The sequence below is a fragment of the Neltuma alba genome, unplaced genomic scaffold (genome assembly GCF_004799145.2).
Source record: "Neltuma alba isolate B1F8T4 unplaced genomic scaffold, ASM479914v2 tig00011499_pilon, whole genome shotgun sequence".
Lineage (NCBI taxonomy): Eukaryota > Viridiplantae > Streptophyta > Magnoliopsida > Fabales > Fabaceae > Neltuma > Neltuma alba.
Genome location: NW_021636167.1, coordinates 278,323 through 300,735, shown reverse-complemented (window position 1 = coordinate 300,735; position 22,413 = coordinate 278,323). Strand labels below are relative to the sequence as shown.

At 30.8% G+C, this 22,413-nt stretch overlaps 3 protein-coding genes across 3 annotated transcripts; all 3 read left to right on the top strand.

Annotated features, from left to right (window-relative positions):
- Positions 1–6,402: 6,402 nt before the first annotated feature.
- On the top strand, positions 6,403–8,499 carry LOC114714311 (uncharacterized). The gene is made up of 4 exons (XM_028899036.1): positions 6,403–6,782; positions 7,306–7,452; positions 7,544–7,627; positions 8,277–8,499. Exons 1-4 carry the CDS (start codon positions 6,417–6,419, stop codon positions 8,472–8,474), a joined length of 795 nt encoding a protein of 264 aa, XP_028754869.1. The 5' UTR covers positions 6,403–6,416; the 3' UTR covers positions 8,475–8,499.
- Positions 8,500–11,058: 2,559 nt separating this feature from the next.
- On the top strand, positions 11,059–15,650 carry LOC114714325 (uncharacterized). The gene is made up of 7 exons (XM_028899048.1): positions 11,059–11,439; positions 12,175–12,321; positions 12,432–12,515; positions 13,240–13,572; positions 14,276–14,407; positions 14,485–14,568; positions 15,277–15,650. The coding sequence occupies exons 1-7, from the start codon at positions 11,059–11,061 to the stop codon at positions 15,460–15,462; spliced, it is 1,347 nt and encodes a 448-aa protein (XP_028754881.1). The 3' UTR covers positions 15,463–15,650.
- A 3,670-nt stretch (positions 15,651–19,320) lies between these two features.
- Positions 19,321–22,006, top strand: LOC114714324 (uncharacterized). Its single transcript, XM_028899047.1, has 4 exons — positions 19,321–19,635; positions 20,986–21,123; positions 21,247–21,327; positions 21,770–22,006. Exons 1-4 carry the CDS (start codon positions 19,321–19,323, stop codon positions 21,968–21,970), a joined length of 735 nt encoding a protein of 244 aa, XP_028754880.1. The 3' UTR covers positions 21,971–22,006.
- The last annotated feature ends 407 nt before the right edge of the window (positions 22,007–22,413 follow it).

Genomic DNA, 22,413 nt, shown 5'->3' with positions numbered 1-22,413 from the left:
TCAATTTTATGGGGAAAAAAAACATTAAGGTGGGAAGTATATGGGACATTTCACTCTTATAGAACTATTATTTTTTTCCCGCTCAACGGTGTCCAATGTGGAGTTTCTCCGCTTCTTCCCCAGCCACAAGTCAAGTTTGCTCACATTTAATACTTGATTTAATTAAAATTGGTAGTTTTCAACTTCACTCCATATCAAGTAGTTTTGTACAATAAATATGAATTATTTGATTTGAACTAGGTTTATACATAAGGAGATTGAAGACATAAGAATACATATATTAAAAAAAATGAATTTCTTACATTGGTTATAATAATAATGAGGGTATAAACTTAACTTCCTCAACCAGTCATGGTCGTAAGTCCACTAAACTGGTCGGAAAAAACAACCGATGTAAAAAGTGGCATAAACAAATTTTTTTACTCTCCAGTCCTTAATATAGGACCCAATTCTTGAGTTGGTTTTGGTCCTAAATATAAGAGCCCTTTTTTCATATTTATCAATTTTCTCTAAATTATTCCTATGAATACTCCCTCAACTATAATCAAGTAAAAGAGGGAGAGGAGGTATTAAGAAAGATGATTATGGTGTTTTAGGAAAAATGTGTCACTTTTCTTATAATTAACTAACTTACCTAACTTCCTTAATCTAATCAAATTAGTTAAATGGGTCTTATATTAAGGACCGGAGGAGTAGTTTAATTTTCCTAACTTTTTACACCAGTTTTGGAGCCATTTCCATAACTGGTGGATTTAGGTGAAATATAGAATACTTCTTGTACCTTTACATTAATAAATTTATTTTTTACAAAAAAGATAAATTAAAATTTTAAATTTTATTCTAAATAATAAACAATTAAATTATATATTTTAAATCACGTGGGATGAATATTTGAGATATCTAACATGTAGGAAAAGAAGGTTATTGATGATGATGAAGCTTATTGAATTATTGAAAGCATACATATAATTCTAGAGATTCTATGTACAAGCAATCTCTACAATTATATGGCTTTTGAATCAGTTCAGTCCTTTGATTCTGCAAAAGCAATCTCTCGAGACAAAGCTTACCCACACACACAGCCACATTTGAAGGTCCAGAAAGTTTCTCCCTTTAAACATGCTCCATAATCTCAATCATATTATTGGTTCAATTTTGGATAGTTATCTCCATAAGATTTCCTTACTCTTTTCATGTCATTCTTGAAACTTGTTTTATTTAAAGGATATTATATTAACCCTCTTGCATTAATATTTATTAATTTAGATTGACATAAATATATGATAAAACTTTAGTGATTTGATTCCTAGCGTTTATGTATGAAGTAAAACCTTTCCTCGTATATAAAACTTTATTAGAAGGCCCTCTACAAGTTTTCTAACCATGTTTTCTACGTGGCTTTTGCTTTGATATTCTCCAACTGAATAATCTCCTCATTAACTCGTTATACTCTATTTGATGAACTTCATTGAGAGTAATTCTAAAAATTTAAAAGTATTAATTAATTTATATAAATAGTTATCAACAAAATCAAACCCTGTAATAAGGATTGATAGAGTATTATTTAAGAGAATTAGCATTATTTGGCTGGCAAAAAAAGAGCAGCGAACACATGGCGAAAGTAGAGAGCAATTAGAGAGTGTCCCCTACTTGAGGTGTCGAAAGGAGTCATAAAAGGGAAATGTGGTGATCATGAGCTTTCCAGGGCTTCAACTCAACCCTCCACATTCTTCACATACAATATTCTTTCCTTTTCATTATCACAATTGTCCTGTCCACTTTCTCTATCCCATTGACATATAACTCTATTCAAGATTTTCTGTCCTCCATGTGATGCAGATTCCAGATATTCAAAAATAAAGTTTAACTGAAATCTATAATAAATCAACACAATCATAAGCAATTGAAGGAGCTAGGGGAGGACGTTGCATTTCCCATGCCCCAGATTTTAATTTTTTTTACTAATATTATATTATCTCCTGTCGTTATTATATATAATAGCTAGTTTGACATTTAATTTGGTTCTAAATATAAAATCCGATACACTTTACTCTTATGTTTCTCCATTTTTTTCTTAAGATAATTCTTGCAGTAGTTACACATATTAAATGTTTCATCAAATGGTAGGCAAGACAGCATATATTTATTACAAATAATTAACTTAATAAATAAATTTTTTTAATATACTTAAATTAGTCAACTATCTCTTACATTCCTCCTGTTCTTAATAATATAAGAGCTAGTTGACTAATTTGAACAAATTAAGAAAATTAGTTATGCTAGTTATTTGTAATAAATAAATGTTGTCTTTCCTAAAATATCCTTGTTAATTAAGTGTATTGATTAAAACTATCATTATTACAAAAAATACCTTAGAAAAAAATGGATAAATAAAAAAGATAATGTAGATTGGAGTTTTATATTTATGACCAAAATAAAAATCAAACGAGCTCGTATATTAAGGACCGGAAGTAGTATAAGAGTTAGTTAACTAATTTGAGCAGATGAAGAAAATTAGTTAAGTTAGTTATTTGTAATAAATAAGTATTGTATTTTCTAAAATACTCTTAGTAATCAAGTATATTAACTAAAACTATCATTTGATAAAACTCTTAACATGTACAAGTACCACAAGGACTATCTTGAGAAAAATAAATAAATATGAGAGATAAAGTGAATTGAGGTCTTATATTTAGAATCAAATTAAAAGTTAAACTAACTTTTATATTAAGGATCAGAAGTAGTATAAGAATCATTTGGCTCTTTGAGATTTGTACAAACTTAACATCATAGACCTTGAAGAGTTAATAATTTCTAAATTTTTTTTATTTTGATCAAACCTGTTAGAGATGAATTATAAATAGGATCAAAATTATATGTGTGTGTGTGTGTGTGAGCAGGTGGCAAATTGAAGGAAGGATATGGATGACGTTTGGTTTGATGGTGCCATGTGAGTTATGTGATCATAAATACATGGAAGTGGAGGCTGTGGGAAACACGATCGAGACAGTACTATGAAACCGCAATTTGTGAGCCTTTGCCCAGCACGGACCACATCACTTCATGTGTATGCCTTCTTTTCTTTTGCGGTCACATCTTAACTTCTTCCCTCTCACACCCAAATCATTCACAACCATTTATTTTTTTAAAAGAAAAATTGCTCAAAAATCTCTCATTACAAAATTTATTATCCAAAATTACTTAAATTAAAGGTCCAGGTTCTCGAGTGAGTGCATGCAACTCATCTTTTACAACTGCATTATCATATTTTTAATTTTGTGCAAATCTCTTTTGTTTACATAATTGAAAATAGGTTACACACTATTTTTAAACAAATTTCAAATACTTTTTAACAATATATTTTGTAATGGGTGCTTTTTCAGCATTTTCTCCCTTTTTATGTATTTTTCCCTTGGCGAGACACATGTATGCTTCAGTGATAACGAAACTTAATCCCTTAACTCTTAGCGATGACGGAATAAAGAGTAAACCGCTTCCAAGAATTTTTGCTTCATATACAAAGACTATCCCAATTTATTAGCATATTAAAAAGGAGTCTAGGATAATTTTAAGGGAAAATCACCCAAAAAAATTTTTAAATTTTAAATCAGGAATGATTACAAAAATTGTTGTAATTTGCTTTTCATATGTTGCCATTTATTATTAAATTTTTGTAAACCAGATTTAAAATTTTGAAATTTAAATGTATTTTTTTGGAGATTCTCTCTAATTTTAGTACATGTAAATAATTAAATGAAATATTTTAGCAAAAATAATACACATCTATGTATCAATAACTAATTTAACTAGTTTTCTTAATGTTTATAATTAGCTGCTAATAACAACAGATACCCGAACTTAGCATTCAATATTGTTGATTAATAAAAATTTCAGTTATATTATAGGCCTAAATAGAAAAAGCTCTTCTAATATCTAACATTATTTTCTCTTTACAAAATTTGAACTTTCGAACTTTATTGAAAGAAATTAAAATCGAGTCCTTGTTACCTACGTTTCACTCACTTTCGGTAACATCACATCTTTTTTTTTTGGGACCGAAGCATCACATCTATATATGTTTGGTTGCTAGCCGTGGCCCTCTTTTTAATAACCGGCTTACATAAATTCAAACGCATCCTCCACGACAATGATCATTCTGTTTGTTCCAACTTTTGAGCTTTTGTTTTGAGGTTTCAAAGAAGAACAGGTGTGGTTCGCCCTGATATATACATCCACAATCACCAATTTGTTATGCGCAATTCATCAATGACTACCCAATATATCTATATATATATATATTACTCTCTATTTTTAATATAAGACCTAGTTATTTGTAGTAAATAGATATCTTTCTGACTTTATTAATCATGTATGTATAAATTACAAATCAAGAGTAGCTTCTTAACATGCGCAATTACTATAAGGAGAACATGAGGAAAAAAAAAGATAAATATTAGAGACAAAATGAATCAGGGTCTTGTATTTATAACCAAATTAAAAATCAAATTAGTTCCTATATTAAAGATTGGAGATAGTATATGTGGTGTATATATTTGTATATCTTCCACTAAATCCCCTAATCATTATGCCGTTAGCTAGCTAGCTAAGATGTTAATCAAAAGTTACGCAAGCATCATCGCCCCCTGTAGCCTGGTCTAGTGATATGAAAAGCCTCTGGTAAATACGAGATCGAAAGTGATCTCTGTTAGTTTCTATCCTTTGCTCCTTCTAAAAAAAAAAAAAGAAAAGAAAGTGATACACCATTAAGAGAGATCAATTTTATGCATACAACTCTTACTTCGCTGGTCCTTAATATACGTAAGAGTTACTTAACTAATTTAGATATGTGAAGAAAGCTAAATAAATTTCAGGCCAAAAAAAAGCTAAGTAAGTTACTTAGTTTCATTAAATATGACATAATCTTTCTAAAATAACTCTACATAATATTATATGTATATTAATTTATAAATTATGTAAATTAGTTTAAAAAATGATAAATATAACATAGAATGAAAGATGTTATATTTATGATAGGAAGAGTATATTATAAATATTATTTATATACAATTCAATATTCTAGAATTATTTTGTATCATAATATATACTAATAGATCATACTCCGATCCCTACTGTCTTTAAGATAAAATCCATTTTATAGTGCAATTTAGACTATAAAATAGGTCTTATATTAAAGACATGATGAGTAATAGTGAAGAATTCAAAAAATTTCCTAGACAACAGATTATAATTCACTCTAAAATCTCTTACAATATTGTTAGATGGTGAAGTCCGTAGATTGTACGAAGGCTCCTGAAGTGTTGAAAACTTGAACAGCTAGTGATATTTATATTCATCAACTCCATGTTTTCGTGTATAAAAAATACTATATATATGTTTTCATATGATTTAATTAAATGTATTATTTTCAGTAGGCATTCAGCAGAAGCCAAATTTGCACGCAGATGTGTTTGTTTTTATCATGGTAAATCAAACACACTCAACATTGCATGTGATAATTGATTATATATATATTTGTTTGCATAGTTAAGAAATTGAAAATGAACAATACATGGACAAATTAAATGGCTTCTTATTTAGAGGATTAATAGATTAATTATATTACATTGATTGATAAATTAACACAACATATATTGTATTACTATGTTAAACTGAACGCGCATTTAAAGTTTAATAAAACCAATTAACTCTTAAGGCTAGCCTCATTAATTAGACCTAGCTGACCCTTAATTTCCCAATCAAGCTTTAAAGTTAAAACCCTAGCTAGGTATCATCACCAACCCCATATATCCAGTTTAAGGGCATTCAAAGTAGACCTGGTTCTGATTCACAACTCTATTCTATGTGTCTTGGTAGATGTTAAAAAGAAGTTGAGAATTCAGGCTTTGAATAAAATCTAGCAGGCATGCTTTTAAAAACATATATCTACAATATAGGCGAGGAGGATAATCTATTAATTTCTGGCAACAATACAAAAAATCTGACTAATAATAATTAATTAATATATATTTATGCGTAGGAGAGAAAAAATAGAAAACGATGGGAATTCCAGTGTGTTGTATACGTTGTATCAAGAATCCTCTAGGAGTGAGGTACACTTCATTAATTTTCATTATGAGGTGGGGAGGTAAAGGATTCATTCTTGGCTTTGACTATTATTATATTTGCTCTATCTTCCTTTAACCCATCTGCCAAGCTATGAATAACAGAATTCTCGATCCTACAAGCTTCCTCTACGAGAATCTCTGTTAAACACTTTTACCCAATACTAAGCTCAAATATTAACATTTTCACCAAAAAAAAATGTCTCTATATATATACACACCAGCTTCAAACCATAACAAAATTGTCTTCTTCCTCTTCTTCTTCTTGTCAGTGTGAGAGAGAGAGATCAGAGAATGGGACATGTGATGAAAGAAAAGGTGGTGAACATGTTGAAAGCATATGAAGATGGTATTTACGAAGAGACGGCCAAGTTTGGGGCATATTTCAGATCAAAGTATGGGATATCTCCGAGCATTGCAATATCAGTAATTCTGGGCTGTGTTTGCCTTTACATGTTGGTGAAGCGTCTCAGGGGATCAAAACAAAAGCGTGTTCTTCATAGATCAGGGTCAATTGCAAGCCTTTATGGTGGAGATCTTGCGTTGAAGAGACTTGATGACTATAATGCAGCCATTTCCATACCCTACGTTCTTGAACGCAGCGACCTTGTTTTGAAGGGTCTGCTTGAGGAAGAACATCTTGACTTGAAGAAACTCCAGGTAGGTTTGGCACAATATAATTATGCATCTTTCTTGTGTACGGTTTTTTCACCACGGAGAGAGAAATTGGTGTAGGGTTCGTGGATGGTTATATCTCTCTCGTTACAACATCATGATACTATAAAGAGAAAAATAGAGTGTGTAGATTATATAATGTGAATTAGCATTAGTTAACTAGCGGGAGTGAGATTATTTAATTTTATTTTAAGCAATATAATTAGTCTCGATTTAGTGTTAACATTGAACAGATTTATCAAGTCCCGTCTACATGGCTATTTTATAATAGGTTGGGTCACACATACATAAGTCTACATCCCTTTAGTTATCAGTGGTTTTATATGAACTCACATCACTTGTCTATAACTATCGCTCTTAAAACATATTCAGTGTTGGGCTATTGTGGTTGATAATTAGGGTTATAATGAACACGTGTCTTGAAAACGATTCTTTTTTTTTTAATTTGTAAAAACGAATGATATAATAATAATTAATGGTATTGAGGATTTGAAATTGTGAATGGAAGACCGTGACGGCAAGGCTGGAGATGGCCGGAAAGGAAGAAGAAGGGGTGAGATTACTGAATGAAGCAAAAACGAAGAATGCTCGATTGGAGAAATCTCATCATGTTTACGAGATTGAAATGTTACTCCTCGAAATGCTCATCTACATGGTACTATATTACATTATATTTTTAATTTAATTTAGTTTTTTTTTGGGTAAAATTTCTTTATTGATACTTTTCTTTATTCTGACGCTTGCAGGGACAACTTGATGAAGCTCAGAAATGTGAATGCATAAAATATCAAAAAATCATAGCATTTGATGCTCGACGTCCACTTTTCAAGGTACCTACTTCGACTCCATTCTTATATAATATCTGTAAGTGTGTGTGTGTGTGTGTGTAAGCTTAATAAACTACCTAAGTTTCCTCCAGTAGAGCAAGAAGACTTCTATTTTTAATTAATCTGAGATTACTACATGGAACTTATTTTTTCCTTGCATTTCATCGTAATTTTACGTGTACATATAGTTTTATATGATATATATATATATATAAAAGGTTCATACAATTTTTGATCTCTCAAATTTGTACAAATTTTGGTTTTGGTTTCTCAAGTTTCAAACTATATGTTTTGGCTCTTCAAAGAGCAAAATGATCTAGGCTTCTATTAAATTATAAGGATCAATATTTTAAACCAAAAAAAAAACTTGAAGGACCAAAATATATAGTTTAAAACTTAAGAGACTAAACTAAAATATTAGCAAATATGAGGGACCAAAAATTTTATTAACGCTATATATAATTTCATGCTTGGATAGTCAATATATAAAAGTTGCATGAATGTTTTTTTTATAACTTAAACTATTTCTCTATACTTAAGATGATATTTATTTAATGCTTAATGAATTATTTTTTGGCCGAATATTTACTTAATTATTTGATCACTCATATATATGCTGGATTTTGTGTGATTGGAAAAATTATATTGGCAGGCACTTATATATGCAATGCAGCAAAACGAAGAAAAGGCAAAAAGTAATTGGGATAAATTTGTAGAACTGCGGCAAGAAATCATGACAGTGGTGGGGAAGGAACAACTTGAACCTGGCATTAAAGATTTCGAAGGCTTCAAAGAGAAAGTCCAACATCTTCAAGATGAAATGAAAAAGAAAAAGAAAAAGCTCTTCTGAGTTTAATTATAAAAGCATACCCACACACACACACACACACCATACCCATTTCAGTTTATATCTATTTATTTATTAATTTAAATGATTATATATACGACTGATCTATATTTCATAGTTTCATCGCATTGATTTGTATATATATGATTGTGTGTCAATATTAAATTAAATAGTTTATTGACCTACTGATGTACGAGTTGCATGGATTGCATGCAACTATTGAACAAAGTACAATGTTTACCTCTCATGAGCATATACTCCAGCTTCCTAAAATCTCTCTTTTTCTTACTATTAATCTAAACTGCAAAAACAAAAAACTATTTTTGGTTTCTAAATTCTCCTATGATTCTGAATAAGAGAAACCAAGAAAAAACTTAAATTTCATTAACTTTATTTAAAATGAAATAATTTTCTAAACTCTATCAATATTTAATACACACAAAATTTTCAAAAAAAATTTATATAGCAATAAATTAAGGGTAAAATTATATATTTATGTAATAAATTTAAGAAAGTGACTTTTATTAAGAATAAAAAATACTCTGCCTCTCCATTATGTAATTAGGACAAAAAGAGTATAATCAATTTTATATGAATGTTCTTGCAGTTTTTTCATTAAAAAAAATAGTCTTTATGAAGTAGTTGCCAATCAACCGGGTTACCTTAACTTCCAATTATCATCAAATATCATCATCACATCAGTAACACATTACCGTGTCAATGTGAGTCATTTCCAACAACCTTGAGCAAAGCTGATCATAGTTTTAAAGTCCAATGAAAACTATAAGGATCTTAATGGGCCTGGATTTTCTCCCTTTTTCCCCCCGCAATCTTATATATATCCACTGTTAAATAAACTACGAATAGTTCAAATTTAATACTCCTTCAGTACTTAACTTAACATAAGACTTAATTATTAAATTAATTTTAATCCTAAATATAAGACATATTTCTCATATTTATTAATTTTTTCTAAATTATCCCTATGGATACTCTCTCAACCATAATTAAGTAGAAGAAGGAGATAGGATATTAAGAAAGATGATTATGGTGTTTTAGAAAAAAACGTGTCATATTTATTATAATTAACTTATTCACCTAACTTTCTTAATCTAATCAAATTAGTTAAATAGGTCTTATATTAAGGACTAGAGGACTATTAAATTAAGGTACATTCAACACCCTGAAATATTTTTGAAAGTATATCTAGTATTCTAAAATATTTTGTTGTGCATTGTTGCTCCTAACATATTAAAAATGGAACAATTTCATCCTAACTTAACGGAATCACAAATGTTCGTTGACCCCCCCCCCCCAAAAAAAAAAGCTTGCATCTATGAAATTAAACTGTTAAAGTTTGGTATGTGTAGTTCATAAATGCAGGATAAAAAAAATTAAGTGCTAAAATATTACAATAATAATTTTATAAAATATTAAATATGAAATATTTTTGCATCTAAAGATGAAAAGGAGAAAAGATAGAATCTGCTTCCGCGAGAATTTTTGACAGTGAGGAGCCTATGCATCTATATTTCTCAGGATGGGCAAATTCACAAATAATCACTGGAAGTTGTCATTTTACTTACTTCCCTTTAATAAATGGACCTTCACTTCAAGCTCATATTGTTATGGGCTTACAACGAAGCCCAACCGTAAAGTGTTGCCTTACACACAACACACACACACACACACACGTGTATATATAGAGAGAGAGACACACACATATTATAATCAAAAGCCTTCATTCGTAATTAAATGCAAACGAACACTGAAAATGATGTGTTTTGGGGAAAAAAAACGCATGGGTTCATTCGGGAATTCGTTTTAGTTTCTAATTAATTAGAAAATTTACATGATTTTTGCCTCCTAATTTTAGTGAGACCAATTAATTTTCGTCCAATCATATAAAATTTTTAATTGAGGAAAAATAATTGCATATTTGGCTGCTAAATATTATGTTAGTTAACAAATAGTTAGAGTATAAATTTAAATAATATAAAAATACTCATGTTAGAACTAATGGCTTGAATTAATGTTACAATACTCAGACTTTTGTTTTAGGTTTTCGTCATGGACTCACCCCCACAATTTTATATTTATTTTTATAGGGTGCAAAAACATGTCTCCTGGCTCCTGCAGGAAAAAACATTGTCTTCTTGATATTTCATTTGTTTACGTGGACAAAACCATAAAAAAAGAAAGAAAGAAAAATATGCCGACACAAGAATATAAGAATGAAACACCCAGAATAAAGGTATTCTTTGAAAGGGGGGTTAGTATCAATTCTTTTAAAGGCGTGCTTCTTTCCATTATGAGTGAGATAAAGGGTTATATTCTTGATTTTCTTCTTTACCTATCTGCCAAGCAACGAGGTTTCCTTGCCAGAAACTACGAATAATAATTTAATCTTAACTGAGTCACAACTAACTCATCATTTCCCCATATATATATAAATATACATATATAACCTGAACTTGCACTTCCACCAGAACCATATAATCTGCTTTAATTTCTGCTGCGTGATTGTGGGAGAACATATCTTCTTCTTCTTTTTCTTCTTATCAGTGCGAAAGAGAGAGATCAGAGAATGGAACTTCTGATAAAGGAAAAGGCGACGAACATGTTGAAAGCATATGAAGGTGGTATGTACGAAGAGATGGCTAAGTTTGGGGCATACTTCAGATCATGGTATGGGATATCTCCCAGCACTGCAATATCAGTAATTCTGGGCTGTGTTTGCCTCTACATGTTGGTGAAGCGAAGCTGGGAACCAAAGCAAAAGGCAAAGACAAAGCCCAAGATTCTTGAAAGGTCCAAGTCAATTGCGAAGCTGTATGGTGGAGATCTTGCATTGACCAGACTTGACGACTATAATGCAGCTGTGGCCATACTCTGCTTTCTGGAACGCAGTGATCTTGTTTTGAAGGGTCTGCTTGAGGAAGAACATCTTGACTTGAAGAAGCTCCAGGTTTGGTACAATTAGCTAATTAGTTGATTCAGTTTTCTTATTTATATATGCACTGTATCTTTGTTGTGCATGGGGGCACTTGTGTGTGGTTATGTCTCTCTTTGTTCCTACAGAAGGGAAAGATAACCAATTGTAAAATCTCTCTCCCTCTCCCTCCCTCCCTCCCTCCCTCCCTCTCTCTCTCTCTCTCTCTGTGATCTTCCCCCTCGCTTCATCCTGAAAACTAAGGAATTCTTGCCTAGAACCACTTTCCTTTAGCCGATACGATCAAGAGTTTTAGATGAATCGATTAAGTCGAATTTTATATATTCCTTTTTCTCTTATTGAGCCTGAAATACTGTTTGTTGGATTGTGTATAGTTTATATGTAAATATTTTATTTACTTGTATATTAGTGCCTTTTTATTCAAAATTTGTTTTAATTATAACTGGCCATTTGATTTTGAATTGACCCAGTTTAAAGCACTAACCTTTAAACCATTATCTTAACTAGTGGTTTATTCATTACTCTGATTTTCAGTAGTCATAACAAGCGTGGTTTGCCTAAAAAAGTCATATTTTCTTCAAGTCCTCCGACCTTAGAGTGTAACACGCTTAATAAACAAGCTGGTCCATCAAGCCGAAGCCAAATTACTAGCTCATCCCATCATGCATACATCTCTACATTCATTATGCGACTATGTTAATAAAATGAAAATAAAAATTTTGTTTTTCTGTGAAATATTGTGAATGGAAGAGTGTCACGGCAAGGCTGGAGATGGCTGGGAGGGAAGAAGAAGGAGTGAGATTACTGAAAGAAGCAAAAAAGAAGAATGCTCGATTGGAGAAATCTCACCATGTTTACGAGATTGACATGTTACTCGTCGAATTGCTCATCTGCATGGTATTATATTCTATTTTTCATTTCATTTTATTTTCCCCCCTAAAATTTCTTTATTAATTTATTGACTGATCATCATGAGGATAACTTTCCTTTGTTTCTGACGCTTACAGGGAAAACTAGACGAGGCCAGGAACTGTGAATGCTTGAACCAGCAAAAAATGATGGCACTTGATGCTCGGCGTCCACTCTTCAAGGTGCTTCATCTTTTTTAGACTCAACATGTATAAAAGAAAAAATTACAATAAGGTCCCACATAAGAGAATTAAATACCAAAAAACCTCTTGAAATCATCAAATTATTCTGAAGTCCCAAGAAACCTCATTGCAAGATATTTTATTTGTTTAATTATCAAATTATCCTTTTTTTTAAGGTATGCATTAACCACTAAAAGTCCAATCGTTAATGACTTAATATGTAATGATTAACAACTACCGCGACAGTTATTGACAACTCATGCATTATTCTTTCGTGATGTATTGAGAAAATGTGTTGTTAATACTTGCCATAATAATTGTTAATCATTATACCTTAAATTGTTAATGACCGCTCTTTCAATTGTCATATACTTTTAAAAAATAAGGGTAATTGGATAATTAAACAGATAAAATCTCTTGCAATAAGGTCTCTAGAGACTTCAGAATAATTTGATAATTTCAAGAAATTTTTTTGTATTTAATTCTTTTGAATGAGACCTTATTGCAATTTTTCCTATATAAAAATACACTGGAAAATATTATTTTTAGACTTCGAATTCATTTTAGTTTTAATCTCTGAAATTTGACCTTATTTTGATCCACCTAAGATTTTTGGTCCCTGGAACACTTTTTTTAGTCCCTAAAATAAGGTTTTAAGGACCAAATTCATCACTGATTTCAAAATTTTAGTGACCAAAACCAAATTCAACGCAATGTTTTGAAGGCAATAATATATGGAATGCGTGAGGACTGGGGGAAAGCAGAAAGTTTTTGGGATAAGTTCGTGGATCTGAGGGAAGCAATAAGGACAATGATGGGGCAGGAGGAACTGAAACCTGAAATTAGGGATTTCAGGGACTTTGAGGAGAAAGTGAAAGATTTTCATAAGGAAATTGATCGGAGATCGTCGCAGTCTGCAAGGCTGTATAGTGGGGATGTTTCTTTGAGAAGACTCAAGGACTTCAATAAGCCCTTATCTAATCATACTTCTGAACGCACTGCTCTTGTTTTGAAGACTCTGCTTCAGGAACAACCTCTTGACTTGAAGAGGCTCCAGGTTTGGCTTTCTCATATGAACTCACTTTTCTTCTTTATGCATGCATGATATGTTGGTCGTGTAGAGAGAGAGAGAGAAAGTGAGATTGGCTTCTTTTTATAAAAAAAAATGTTTTTTTTCCTCGTATATCTAGATAAAATTTGTCTCATGCATATATTTTGTATAGCATAAAATCATTTAAAATAATGAGATTCACGAGCTCTACATGTGGGGGCGACCTTAGATATAAAACATAAAAGCTAATGGATTTGTTTTGGTATTAAATATATGATTCTAATATTCTCTGCCTCTCTGATTTAATAAATTATTTTAATTTTCTCAAATTATCCTCATTAAATTTATAGTCTTTCCCCAATTTTTTGCCTTTCATATTTAATACCCTCATTAAAATAGGAGTATTTTAAGAAAAATAACATATATTTTGTATAAATTAAACAAATCACCAACTTAAACAAAATTCTTAAATCTCTATAAATTAGTGACGTGAGTTTTGTATTTGACATTGGAGGAAGTATATTCCTTCCTGCTATCATGATGTGACATTGTACCCCAAGAGAATTGGAGTTAATTGGTGGGTCCAACCAATTCTAAGAATCTCTCTTCTCTGCTCTGTAGAAAATGATGATTAATTGTGTTTTTTGGTAATGATGGTATACGTGTGTGTGTGTATTATGAATTGACAATGTGAAATTGTGAATGGAAGACTGTGCTAGGAAGGCTGGATATGGCGGAAATGGGAGATAAAGAAGTGAAGTTACTAAGTGAAGCAACCAAAGTGAAAAAATCTGAAGCTTGCGAGCTTGAAATGTTACTTGTCGAGATGCTCATCTATAAGGTACATACTATTTTGAGTTTCTTTATTCATTCATGATTATCACAAACTAATTATTCCCTTTAATTTACATTTTCCAGGGAAGACTTGATGAAGCCTTGCAGTGTCAATGCTTGAACCGTTCACGAGAGCCACTCGTCGACGCTCGCCCTCCCCTCTTCAAGGTACTTCAATAACTTATATATTTTTAAATTATTTATCTTTTTTCCCTAAAAAAAATTCTCATGAATTCCCGTTTTCCTATCGTTCAATTCTCTACGTATATATGAGAGATGCAAGCACATGGAATTTATTCAAATAAAATCATTCATGTTTTGAACCAAAACACTAATAACCTGTAGTCTTGAAAAACAAATTTGTGTTTGTCAATATAGAGCGTGTATACATATGTGTCAAAACTATTATATAATAAAAAATATATATATAACAATTACTATCAATATTTAATATAAATTCTATTTCAAGTAATGCCTGTGCTTCTTTTTAAAAAAAATTACTACCTCCGGTTCTAATTATAAGAGCGAGTTGATTAATTTGAGGAGATTAAAAAAGTAAGTTGAGTTAGTTATTTGTCCTAAATAGGTATTGTCTTTTCTAAAATATTCTTGCTAATCAAATGTATTGACTATAACTCTTGTTATTAAAAGGGTTACTTTAGAAAGAAATGTATAAATATAAGAGACAAAGTGAATTGAGGTATTATATTTAGGACCAAAATAAAAGTCAAACAAGGTCTTATATTAAGGACCGGAGGCAGTATTATTCTATGCAAGTGCATGGGGCCGGAGATCTATCATATAATATACGAAAAATGTTATTTATTTAATTATTTTGAAACTTATTTGGGTTTTTATGATTGGAAATATCGACAGGCAATTATATATGGAATGCGGGACGATTGGGAAGAGTCTCAAAGATTTTGGAATGAATTCGAAAAGGTGAGGGGAGAATCTATGGCAAAAGTGGGGCCGAAGGGCCTTGATGAAAATACTGACTTCGAAATGTTCAAAGAAAAAGTCCAACATTTTCGAAGTGAAATCGCCAAGAAAAATCCTTGAATAATACTATGATGTCTTAGTGTGATGCAGATATATAAAAAGGGCAGGGACAAAAAAGAGAAAAAAAATACGATTATACTGTTTCGAAGCAGATAGTACCGATTTCAATAATGTATTTCTATTTATTTACTCTGATAAAGACATGTATGACTTTATTTTACGTTCATATTTATTTTTTTATTTTTTTATTTTAACAATTTGCTTTTTAAATCAGTAGTTTATTTCTGATTGCCATTTAAACTATTTAAACTAAATTATTGGCAAACTATATTAGATAAATCATATAATAAACATTAAATGAAAAAACTATTTATTGCAAGTCGTCATAAGGACTCAGAAATTAAAGTCCCTTTTTTTCTTCCCTCTCGTTTGTTCGAAGGCCTTAGAAGCCGTTGGATAACTACAATTATTAGAGAGAATATTGTTGATAATACTATGAAAGAGCCTCACAGATATATGATATTAAATGTATGATAGCTAAATTAGAATTTTATTTTCTATATATCATGCATATGGAGAAACCTGTAAACCCTCGTTTAGGGGTTAGTGGGCAGGGATACATAGAAAATATAATATTCTCTATTTTTGAATGAGTTATTCATAGCCTTTTAATTTTTTTATTTAAAAAAAAAACTATCACATGCAAAATTAAACAAGATTTTCTATTTGAAGATGGAGGGAAAAATTATTTTTAAGAAAATTTTAATACTTAATAATTATTTTTTTTCCTAACAACCCATTTGCAAAGTTTTTATTTTGCACATTATTTTAAAAGAATAAATAATATTTTAAAATAAATTAATAACATAGAACAATATAATTTAAACGAAGGGTTAAGGTGCACCCATCACCCCCATGTATTTAGCCAAGTGCACCCAGTGGCCTGAAGTAATTTGTGGTGCAAATTTGATCTCAAAGTAATTAAATTGGTGCACCGGTATCCCATGCTAACAGATCTGTTAGTTTGACCGTTAAATTGATCAGTTAGCACAAATTTGACCAGAAAATCTGACGTGGCATGTCTAATAAGCAGGTGATGTAGAATTTTTTCGGGATTAAGGTGCATCCAGCACCTCCAAGTATTTTTCCAGGTGTACCCAGTGGCCTAAAGTAATTTATGGTGCAATTTTGCCCTCAAAGTAATTAAAATGGTGCACCGATATCCCATGCTAACAGATCTGTTACTTTGACTGTGAAATTGATAAGTCAGCACGAGTTTGACTAAAATAATCTGACCTAGCATGTCTAATAAGCAGGTGACATGGCTTTTCTTGTTAATTCCATTGTTTTGTCTGAATATTACTCCTCTGGTCTTATTTATAAGGTACTTCCAGCATGTTTCACACAGACCAAGGAAAACCCTAAATTTCATTAACTCTCATTTAAATTTTAATAACTTTCCAACTTTATCCCTATTTAATATACATTATACCCCATATAAACAAAGTCAATACAATAATAAATGAGGGTTAAATTTGTATATCCATACAAAAAATTTCTCTCAGTGCTTTATAAATAGGACCAAAAAATATGTTTTCTCTCTACCCGATAAATAGGACTAGAGGAGTATCTCTAAAAAAATTTCTTACTCTGAAAAAAATTCCAAGAGCCGAAGAAAGCATTTACTGAACAGAGAAAACAAAGCAGTGGCAGACGAAAAAAATTCCACATCACCTGCTTATTAGACATGCCAGGTCAAATTATTTTGGTTAAACTTGTGCTGACTCATCAATTTCACAGTCAAAGTAAGAGATCTGTTAGCATAGGATACCGGTGCACCATTTTAATTACTTTGAGGGCAAAATTGGACCATAAATTACTTTAGGCCACTGGGTGCACCTGGAAAAATACTTGGGGGTGCTGGATGCACCTTAACCCAAAAAAAAATTCCACATCACTTGCTTATTAGACATGCCACGTCAGATTTTCTGGTCAAACTTGTGCTGACTCATCAATTTAACGGTCAAACTAACAGATCTGTTAGCATGGGATACCAGTGCACCAATTTAATTACTTTGAGGGCAAACTTACACCACAAATCACTTCAGGTCACTGGGTGCACCTGGCTAAATACATGGGGGTGTTGGGTACACCTTAACCCTTAAAGGAATGACATCTGCTGAAAACTCTAGTCCTCCGTACGATATCGTGTGCCCTTTTATAGTTTCGCTCTCAAAGTCCCAGGCTCATACTCCCTTCATGTTTCAAACTTGACAAAAAAATCTCACATTGTTATATATTTTTTTAGTTCTATTTACAAGATACTTTCACTATGTTTCATGTTGATCAAGAAAAATATTAAATTTTATCAACTCTTATTTAAAATTTAATAACTTTTTTAACTTTATCCTTATTTAATATATATTATACCTCATGTAAATAAAATCCACACAATAATAAATGATGAATAAAATTATACATCTACATGAAAAATTTCTCTCAGTGCCCTATAAATATGATTAAAATTTTTTTTTATCTCTCTATCCTATATATATATATATGGGTGAAACGCCTTATCATATTAAGTTCTTTTAGTAAATAACAGATAAAATAACAGCAGGAGAATTGTTTGTATGAAGGGCTTGCTTACTGTAAATTTTTTAAATATTAAATCCACATATAACACAAAGTTGAAGAAAGATATGTTAATTAAGGTGTGGGTACGCACATAAATCTCACATTGTTATATATTTTTTTAGTTCTATTTACAAGATACTTTCACTATGTTTCATGTTGATCAAGAAAAATATTAAATTTTATTAACTCTTATTTAAAATTTAATAACTTTTTTAACTTTATCCTTATTTAATATATATTATACCTCATGTAAATAAAATCCACACCATAATAAATGATGAATAAAATTATACATCTACATGAAAAATTTCTCTCAGTGCCCTATAAATATGATTAAAAAAATTTTTTATCTCTCTATCCTATATATATATATATATGGGTGAAACGCCTTATCATATTAAGTTCTTTTAGTAAATAACAGATAAAATAACAGCAGGAGAATTGTTTGTATGAAGGGCTTGCTTACTGTAAATTTTTTAAATATTAAATCCACATATAACACAAAGTTGAAGAAAGATATGTTAATTAAGGTGTGGGTACGCACATAAAATGGAGATCTATCTTTTATTTTGGTCCATTTAATTATGGGCCTCCAATTGTGGACCTCGATCAACTTCAAATCTCTAGTTATTTGGGCTTATTAATAAACTCATGTATAGAACTAAAAAATCATAAACTAATAAAAGTTGAGTCTAGTAAAACGATTGCCTGTAACAAACCAAGGTTTGAGAAAGAATTGCGTATATTTAGTTCCAACCATATCTAAGATAGAATTACTTCTAATCTACTACAAGAATGACAAAAACAAATAGCCTATATTTACTTTGTTTTTCTCTAATAAAAAACAAGCTTGTATATGATGGCGCGCTTGCTTGCATAAGGATACATGTCTATAAATATATGAGCTAATTTTTTAAATAAATTCGGAATAAGAATAATAAGAATGACGAAACAACCAGAATATATATATATATATATATATATTTCTTATGCTTGCTGTGTGCTTTCGTTTCTTAAGTGAGATAAGGTATCAATTCTTGACACTGAATATTTGTTCTTCTTTAATGTCCCTATCTGCCAAGCTAAGAATATATATCACAATGCTCCATCTAAAAACCTTCCCTTTAACATAACTAGGATCAACTATAAAATTCACACACGTTCGTTTACTTCAAAATACAATTGAAAAAAAATAATTCTTGTTCTTGCTGTTTCTTGTGAGTGTAAGGGAGATTATTGATAGAGAAAGGGATTACAGCATAGAAAAGCTGCTAATTAAAGATGGTGAATAGTTATGGAGAATATTTAACTTCAGAGTTTGGGATATCTCCCAGCACTGCCATATTAACAGTCTTCATTGGGTGCGTTTGCGTGTACATGTTGGTGAAGCGTCAATGGCAACCAAAGGAAAAGCGAATGCTTCAGAGTTCAAAAGCACTTGCAGAACTGTATGGTGGAGAACTTGCATGGAAGAGATTGAACGATTATAAGGCAGCTTTGGCCATTCCTGATGACGCTTTGGATCAAACTGGTCTCCTTTTGAAGGATTTGCTTGCCGTGGATGATGAGCAACGCCTTGACTTGGACAAGATTCAGGTTTGCCACCTTCATTGTTCTCTATATACTATCCCTGGTCCTTAATATAAGAGCTCTTTAACTAGTTTGAGTAGATTACAAAAATTATTTAGTTAGTTATTTGTAACAAAAATAGGTTGGTTTTTTTAAAAAATCTTTTTAATCATGATTATCCTTTGATGGAAACCTCATGACATGTATAACTAATAGGGATATTTTAGAAAATAAATTATAAATTGGAGAGACAAAGTGAATTAAGACCTTATATTTAGGATGAAATTCAATTCGCAACTGAATTTTATACTAAGGACCGGAAATAGCATATAGAAATAATACCTACTTTTCTTGTCAAGGTCCTTTATTTGACCCAATTGACACTAAACATCTTTTTAAATATTGTTTCAACATCAAGTTATGTGTTTTATTTTTTATTTTTTGTGTGTGGGCTTTGGCTGTGAGTTCTTTTCACCCGAAAAATGTTCACATAAAATGACACTTTGTTTGTTGAGAAAATTACACTAAAAGACCAAATATGAAAGCTAATAGGGATCACAAAATTCGCAAATTAGTCTAAAAAACCTTTCCTCTGCATCTGCAAACAATTTTTTTTTGGGCAAAAAGGGTGATGACTGAATTGCACTTATTGTTAAATGTGCGATCTTTTGAATGGTAAAGTGTCGTACTGTGACTAACAAATTTTCACTTCCCAAGTGCTAAATACTTGTATTTGGACGTGTAAATGAGTGTTTTTTAATTTTGCCAAAAGAAAAAAAGCTTATTTAACACTCAGATTTGTAAAATTCAGTACTCACATGATGCAAATCAATGCAAGCTAAGTAGGAGTATTCACAATTTGGCATAGAGAGAATTTAAATTTATAAGCTCCCATAGGAGAATTTAGCACTAAGAAATCGCAAATTTAACAATGAGGGTGCAGTCATTACGCTTCAAATAACTTCTCATTTCGCAGTCCAAAAATAATTTCCCTTTTTTGTGAAAGAAATTTTAAAATTAAATTATATCAATTAATGATTTCATATATAATACCATTCTTAGTCCGTCCTTATAGATTGATTGTATTTTAATTTACGTCTCTGCGGTTTTTAATAGTTCGTTTTAGTCCTTTTAGTTTCACAATTTTATAGTTAGGTTTAACAAATGGTCCCTGTTCATTTAGCGAATTTCGGTTTTGATCCTCATGCTAAAACCCAGATTAAATCTTTATAAAATTATAGAAATCAAAATCAATGATTTGAAACTATAGGGGTCAAAACCAAAACTACTGGATCAAATTGTAAGCAACTTACAACAAAGATATTAACCCTAAATTAATTTGAGGATGTGAAATTGTGAATGTGGATGCAATATTAGAGGGTGGTGGAGAAGCTGGAAATGGCGGGAAGGCATGAAGGAGTGAGTATACTGCAATCAGCACATGTCCGACATTCTGATAAATCTTTTTTGGTTCATGAGATTGAATTGGCACTAGTGGAAATGCTTATCTACAAGGTATTGCTTCATATTATATTATTATATATAATCTCCTTTATTGCATTTTAATAATAATAATAGTGATTTAGAATTATTTTTTAATTTATTTATTATGAGGAGGAATTATTAATTATTTGCTAGGGAAAACCTGAAGAAGCTTTGAAATGGGAATGCATGGACTATCAAGAAATTCAATTCGATGCTCGACCTCCATTCTTCAAGGTACTTCAACTATGTAAATTATTAATTATGTTTTTTTTTGCCACTAAAAATATAATATTACCTCTGGTTTTAATATAAGAGTTAATTTGACTTTTATTTTAATTCTAAATATAAGATCTCAATTCACTTTATCTCTCTTTTATTTAATTATTTAAGATAGTCCCTGTAATAATAGTAGCTCTAGTTAATATACTTGACTAGCAAGAATATTTTAGAAAAGACAACACCTATTTATTATAGATGACTAACTTAATTAATTTCCTCAATCTATTTAAATTAGTTAACTAGCTTTTATATTAAGAATCGGATATAGTATTATATTGTTCCCGTGCATTGCACAAACTCTCAGTTTTTACCTTTTGGCCATACTTATACAATTTGTTATAAATTTATACTTCATATTCGTTTTTTTCCCAATAATATCCTTTTAACTAAATTACAGGCAATAGTATATGGAATGATGGGAAATTGGGAAGAAGCAGCGCGATATTGGGATGAATTTGTGGATGTGAGGGATGGTCTTATATCAATCGTTGGGGAAGGCTTTCTGCCAGCAGGAAGACTTCACAGAATTTCTGATTTCGAAAAGTTCAAAGGAAGAGTCCAAAATCTCCTCAACGAAATTATCAAGGCAAAAAAGTGAATTACCAGATATTTAAAAAAATGAATGAAAAAAAGAGGAAAAATCTTATTATAAATGCGTGTCTATTTATTTATTTATAAATAAATAAAGATATATGACTGTTTTATAGTAATTAGTTGTTTGCAATTTGTTTTCATTATTTGATATATGGCTACTCAATTTTCATTTATCACCGTCTCACTTTTCGAAATATATGTTTATTATATTGTCAATTCATCACCTTGTCTTAATATTTTTAAATTCACAATTGATCGTATTTACGGTTCATGAATAAAATAATTTCCCGAGTGCTACAGATGATTATTATTGATTACTATACGTTTCTTTCCCACATTTCTGTACAGTTGGTAGTGGGCTATTTGTCTTTTTTTTTTTTATATTATTATTCAGTTAATCTGGTCAAGATTTATAATTTTTCCTTCCTACAAAAGTAATTTTTCCGA